General features: G+C 34.9%; 1 protein-coding gene across 1 annotated transcript; it reads right to left on the reverse strand.

Moving 5' to 3' along the window:
- Positions 1-2,640: 2,640 nt before the first annotated feature.
- Positions 2,641-2,866, reverse strand: LOC123253601 (small EDRK-rich factor 1). The gene has a single exon (XM_044682777.1). The coding sequence runs from the start codon at positions 2,836-2,838 to the stop codon at positions 2,650-2,652; it is 189 nt and encodes a 62-aa protein (XP_044538712.1). The 5' UTR covers positions 2,839-2,866; the 3' UTR covers positions 2,641-2,649.
- Between the last annotated feature and the right edge of the window lie 4,480 nt (positions 2,867-7,346).

The following is a 7,346-nucleotide window of genomic DNA, read 5'->3' on the forward strand; positions in this document are numbered from 1 at the left end:
AACACATCCCAGCATCAAGAGTTAGAAAAGAAAAATGCCATTTAAAATTGCCCTAGACAAAATCAAATACTTGGGAATCTATCTGCCAAGACATACACAGAAATTATACGAACACAGCTATGAAACACCTTCCACACAATTAAAACTAGATCCAAACAATTGGAAAACCATTAATTGCTCATGGGCAGGAGGAGCCAACATAACAAAAATGACAACCCCACCCAAATGAATCCATTTAATGCCATATCTACCAACCCCCACCCAAAAAAAACTTTCCCACTAAATATTTTATTCTTAAAAAAAATCCTTATCTTCGTCTTGGAACCAACTTGGTTCCAAAGCAGAAGAGCAGTAAGGGCTAGGCAATAGGGGTTAAGTGACTTGTTCAGGGTCACATAGCTAGGAAGTATCTGAGGCCAGATTTGAACCTGGGACCTCTGGTCTCTAGGCCTGGCTTTCAATCCACTGAGCCATCCAGCTGCCCCTGCATTTTTTATTTTAAAGGAAATTTCTTGTTTCTTTTTGGGTTTTGTTAGTACTTTAGAGAAATGCTGATTTGGGTCAATTTGTATTGTTATTTTATTTACTTTGTTGTTAGTTATTTTCTTCACCAATTTTCTGGTATGTATATCTTTTCAGGTCTTTTAAAAAGGTTTTCTCTTAACTGTATTGTCTTCAGATGTTTAATATTCGTGTATTTCTGTGTCTCCCATTCATAACATTGTACCAGTTCATCTCCTTTTTCTATCATATGTTATTAACATTGATAAATGTCAGTCTTATTTAGGCTGAATGTGACTTCATTTGGTTTTGGGGTTATTTGTAATTTTGGGGAGCAGTGTGGTATAACAACAGATAGAAAGCTGAGCTTGGGACTGAGGGGATCTGTGTTAGTTGTGTACTGCACATGTAAGTGACTTAATCTCTTAGCCTCGGTTTCCACAACTATAGAAATAGTATAATACTTATAGTAGTTGCCTAATGGAGTTTTGAAGATCAAAGAAGGTAAAATGTTTGTAAACCATATAAGTGTTACCTGTCATTTCATAATTCATAGGCACATATTCCAATAGAAAAAGACTGATATTAAAAAAGATTGTCTTTTATAGTTAAACTAGTAAGTGGTATCTTTGAAAGCATTATGCAGTTTCCACAAATGCTTTCCTTTACTGTGATCAGAAACATAGGGGATGCTACAATTTTTAAAGAATTTTTATTAACAAAGGGGACAGTATATATATATATCAGTTAATATGAAAGACCTGAATTTGAGTCCTTGTAAGGCTCAACAGTATAGTTTTGGACAAACTAGAATGAGCCATTTCCTTCCCTTAAAATGAGGCCAACATAAATGTATACAAATAGTTATATATTATAGTTTATTTTTTTTATCCACCATAAATCTGAGAGGCAGTATGACAGAATAGAAATTAAACTGCCTTAAGCGGCAGCTAGGTATAACAGTAGACAGAGCTCCAGGCCTGGAGTTGGGAGGACCTGACCTCACACTTCATAACTGTGTGACCCTGGGCAAATCACTTAACCCCAAACTCAGTAAATCCTTGCTGATGTTCTGTCTTAAAGAGTCCATATACTGTAACCTATCAATTCTAAGACAGAAGGTAAGAGTTTAAAAGAAAGTCAGGATGGCTTGGGTTCAAGTGCTACCTCTGATACATACTGATTTTGTGACCTTGGGGCAGCTCACTTAAGCTCACAGTACCTCAGGCAACACTGAGACTAGAAATTGCAAAGCAGGTGCTGATTTGCTTTGGTGGAGAGATTTCCCTAGCACAAGTCCAGTTTAAAAAAACAAAACAAAACAAAACATTTATCTTTCCATCATTGATTAAGTCAGATTGGACAAGTCTCCAATCTGGATTGGAATCTCTGTTCATTATTTACTGGTTGTAAAAACCTTGGGCCTCATTTTCCTCTATTGAAATTGAGAAGGAAGAGCATTCCTAGTTGAACAAAAATGTCACTAAATGACATTTCCCCCTTTTCTCCCTCTGGAATTATATTTACACTGTAAATTGATAGATACTGTCTTGGGAATCTACTGCTTTCAGAAAGGAACATTTTTATAAGCAACATCAATCCTGGATTAAAAGAGGGTAGTCAGTATACTCTCAATTTTTTCAAGTTACAAGGAAATATAAAATTGCCAGTTTATACTGCTGTTGCTAAAACATTTGTTTGCTAATCTGAGAAGTGTTATATTTAGATAATACTTCATTCAAAACATGCTCTAAAAAGTTACATGAAAATTTAGCTTTTATAAATCCAAATGTAAAAAGTTCTAATGGATCTTAATGTTTACTTTAAAGAAAGTTAATACATCATAAATATAGAAGATTTGAAACTTAAATTCTGATATGAAACAACTCATTTATATAATTTTAGATATTAAATATATGAAGTCAATCACTAATTTCCATCACTTTTACAAGCATGAAGCACTAAAATTCCATTTCTTAGAAGAACTATTCTATACATGCAACTTATATCATGAATTACAAAGAAATATAAGTAGAAAGTAAACAAGTTTAAAGATATGATAAATTGTTAATTTTTAATGGCTGGCCATTCTACAAATTCTTGATTTCAGATCTTGTGATCCACCTGGTTCTTCAAATTACTGTTGGGTTATTTTTCACCTCTCTGCAGAGATTTCTTCTCATTAGCAGCCTTTTGCTTTTGTTCCATGATTTCAGAATCCCTCTGCTTTCTCTGAGAGGCAGACAAGCTATCTTCTTTTCTTTTTCCCTTGCTAATCTCCTGTGTTTTCTTCATATTTTTCTGACGGGCAAGTTCCCTTTGGTTTCCATGGGCCATCGCGATTGTAGGAGTCTCCAAGGGAACCAACAACGCTGAAAATCAACCTTTCACACAAATGCCCCACTGCCACTACCACAGGACCTATCTGGACCCTTCCACACAAAACTAGATCTAAACAACTGGAAAAATATTGAGTGCTCATGGGTAGGATGAGCTAACATAATTAAAATGACCATTCTACCGAAATTAATTTACCTACTTAGTGCCATACCTATCAAGCTACCAAGAAACTTTTTTACTGAATTAGAAAAAAACTATAACGATTTGGAAGAACATTTGGAAGAACAAAAGATCAAGAATATGAAGGGAAATAATGAAAAAAAATGTGAAGGAAGGGGCCTAGCAGTACCAGATCTTAAACTGTACTATAAAGCAGCGGTCATCAAAACAATATGGTACTGGCTAAGAGACAGAAGGAAGGATCAGTGGAGTAGACTTGGGTTAAATGACCTCAGCAAGACAGTCTATCATAAATGCAAAGATCCCAGCTTTAGGGACAAAAATCCACTATTTGACAAAAACTTCTGGGGAAATTGGAAAACCGTATGGGAGAGATCTAGATCAACATCTCACACCCTACACCAAGATAAATTCAGAATGGGTAAATGACGAATATAAAGAAGGAAACTATAAGTAAATTAGGCAAACACAGAACAGTATACTTGTCAGATCTCTGGGAAAGGAAATAATTTAAAACCAAGCAAGAGCTAGAAAAAATTACAAAATGTAAAATAAATAATTTTGATTACATTAACTTAAAAAGGTTTTGTACAGACAAAACCAATGCAACCAAAATTAGAAGGGAATCAACAAATTGGGAAAAAACCTTTATAACAAGAAACTCTGACAAAGGTCTAATTACTCAAATATATAAGGAGTTAAAGCAATTGCACAAAAAATCAAGCTATTTCCAATTGATAAATGGGCAAGAGACATGAATAGACAATTTTCAGATAAAGAAATCAAAACTAGCAATAGACACATGAAAAAGTATTCTAAATCTCTTATAATTAGAGAAATGCAAATCCAAACAACTCTGAGGTACCACCTCACACCTACGAGATTGGCTAACATGACAGCAAAGGAAAGTAATAAATGTTGGAAGGGATGTAATGGATTTCTCTACTAGCAGCAATGCAAGAATCCAGAACAAGGCTGAGAGACTTATGAAAAGAACACTATCCACATTCAGATGAAGAACTACAGGAGTGGAAACAGAAGAAAAACAACTGCTTGAACACATGAGATGATGCGGATATGATTTAGGATGTAGACTCTAAATGATCACCCTAATGCAACTATCAATAATATGGAAATAGGTCTTGACATAGGTGACACATAAGTGATGACACATGTAAAATGCAGTGGAAATGCACTTCGGCTATGGGTGGGTGGGGGAGATAGTTTGGAGAAGAGAGAAAGAACTTGAATCATGTAACCATGGAAAATTTTTCTAAAATAAAAATAATCATTCTTAAGTGGGGTGGGTTGTATACATTCCTGGTGGCTAAAGTCTAAAGAATAAATAGGGGAGAGCTAATTCCATCTTCTCAAGGTCCCTCCCTTGCCCCTTAGCTTTTAGTTCTTATTCTCTCCACCTTTCCAAAAGTCTCTTCCTTGTCCTATCGGAGGCTAGGATTTCAACTACATGGCCATGTTACATGAGAAAACCTGACCTCACATTCACCCCTTTATATAAGGGGAAGATATGTACATATGTGCCTCCTTTAGGCATGTTACCACACCTTGCCAGTCCTGGGAAATACCTTTGCTGACCCTGGGATCATCCTTATCAGCACACTACCAAGAAAACATGTGTATACCTGGTCCATGCTATATGTGCTTTGTTTACCCCTCCCTATAAAAGGGTACCTCAGAGTATGATGGCATGGGGATCCACTTTGCCCATTGTCCATAATGAACTACCCATTTTTAAGTTGTCTTTAATAAAACTCTTTCTATTGTTCACCATACTGGCTAGTCTGGCCTCATTCTTTGGTGGGTGTGGGAGGGTAAGGGGAGGGGTTTATTCTCCCAGGTCCTTTGTGTCATAACACCAAAAAAATGGTACTTAGACTTGGAATGTGAAATACACCAGAGGAAATCCCAGAATGACTTCAGACTTCAGTGTGGCATGGCATTACCATACTTTTTAATCTCTGTGGTCTACCAAGTGAGTACCAGGAATGCCCCCAAAATGCCAGCAAGGTTGGAGCAGCTATTAGCAGAGGTGGGGAATCCCAAGTTAAATGAGGAGGGGAAGAGGATAACTCCATTTTAGGGTGGCCTCTTCTTACTGCCTTGAGGGATATCCAATAGGACTTATTGGAAAGTGAGAACAAAATAAGGCACATATAGGAGGAGTTTGTCCATCCATTTCTTCCAGGGAGATTTCCTGGTTTAATTGCTTTGGTCACTTCCTTGGATTGTGGGTAGTAGCAATAATCCTTTAACTACTGGCTCCAAAATGGGGGAATCTTTGATCAGAATGAAATTTTTTAAACATAGTCAGCTTTAAATCTCAATCTAATTTAAGTTCCTAAACTGAATGTTTTTTAAATTGACCCTGAAATTTTTTTAAACTGTAGTTGCATATCTGTTCTTTGCTTTTATCTGTGTCTTTATCTATAAGTTTATTTCAGCCTGTAAAAATAGTCAGTGAAACTTTTTCCAAAAAATAGTAAATCAGGCAAGTAGGAGCTGGGAGTATTAACTGTTACATGTCTGGGTACGCAAATGATATATTTTTAGAACTTTTTCTGTCTTTCCCTCTCATCCTGGAATGCTGAAGACATTTGGAAGACAAGAGAGTCAGAGTAAGATAAGTGGTTAAAAAGAATTTACATGTGAAGCTGTAAATCCCTAAATTGTCCTTTAAATAATTTTTGTAAAATTGGAAGAATATGTAGTGACTTTTGAGTTTATATTCCTTAAACTTTAGGTGAAGAGAAATCAATTTAACAGGTGAAATAAAGGCTATCCTTCAGAATACTCAATTTGCTGTTTTAACAGCAGAGAAAGCAAATATATTCCTCTGAATAAGCAGAGCGAACTTGGCAGAAACATTCAAGAAAAGTTTCTGTAAACTGGGGATTAAAATTAAAGATAAATAAGTTATTAGGACACTTATTTGGACATTTCCCAAACTTTGAAGTGAAGCAGAAATTATTCCTGTATTTATTTTTTCAGAAAGTTTACTGTAGGGGGCAGCTAGGTAGCTCAGTAGATTGAGAGCCAGACCTAGAGCCAGGAAGTCTTAGGTTCAAATCTGACCTCAGATACTTCCTAGCTCTGTGACCCTGGGCAAGTCACTTAACCCTCATTGCCTAACCCTTCCACTGTTCTGCCTTTGAACCAATACATAGCATTGATTCTAAGGTGGAAGGTAAGTGTTTTTAAACTTTTTAAAAAGAAAGTTTACTGTAAATTATATGACATATTTAAATTCTTAAGAATTGTTTTTGTCTCCTCCTCTAAAAGGAAAGGTTTGTTCAAGTAAACAATAGGAACTAAATGTGGCTTACTTAGGGAAATTCTTTCTGTTACTCTGGATGACAAACTTTTAGAACTTAACTGTTCTTTAAAGGATTTTTATATTTGCTAAAAAAATGCATCTTAAAGAATTTTTGGATTCTTCCATCTCATAGTGAATAGCAGAACTAGCAATAATTAAAAAGTTAATTATTCTTTGCTAATATTATAAGGAAGGAAATGAGTAAACTAAAGATTGGAAAACTGTCTGTTTGAAATGTTATTGTAACAAATATTAGTGAAAGGAGAATGACTGATAGAAATTTATCTTGGGAATTTCCTATGTTTATATTATTGGGAACAAAAGTATTAAAAATTACAGTTTGATTTGAGGGTATTATAAAGTAGAAGCTATAGTGAGTTAGGACTACCCTCAAAGCAATGAATTCTTTGTGAAAATCAAAGTTGGACTAAATTTAATTATGGGCTCTTAAAAAGAGGGCTAATTGGAATAGATTAAAACTTGACACATGAGTGCTACCTTGGAAATTATGAATTGTATAACACAGAACCTGTGATTTAATAAGAATTGTATATTTGCTTTGTTATTTTGTTGATTGGATATTAAAGTCTCCTACTGCATAATTCTGCATGAAGTTTTACATGTGGTTGGTCTAAAATCCATATATCAGGAATTTCATTAATTATGTGATCTTATGAAAAGTCATTTCATGTTACCAAATGGTACTGTGTATAAATTAATGCCTGACATGAATTTGATATGGTTCCCTGTTGGAACTCATGTTTAAATGATAAATTCTTTTAAAATCTGGATTCTTTTGAGTCATTTATTATGTTGTTATAGCTTTAGTTTACTTGTCAGATCTCTGGGAAAGGAAAGATTTTAAAACAAAGCAAGAGTTAGAGAAAATTACAGAATGTAAAATAAACTAAAAAGCTTTTGTACAAACAAAAACAATGTAGCCAAAACCAGAAGGGAAACAACAAATTGGGGAAAAATCTTTATAACAAAA

Source organism: Gracilinanus agilis, chromosome X (genome assembly GCF_016433145.1).
Source record: "Gracilinanus agilis isolate LMUSP501 chromosome X, AgileGrace, whole genome shotgun sequence".
Lineage (NCBI taxonomy): Eukaryota > Metazoa > Chordata > Mammalia > Didelphimorphia > Didelphidae > Gracilinanus > Gracilinanus agilis.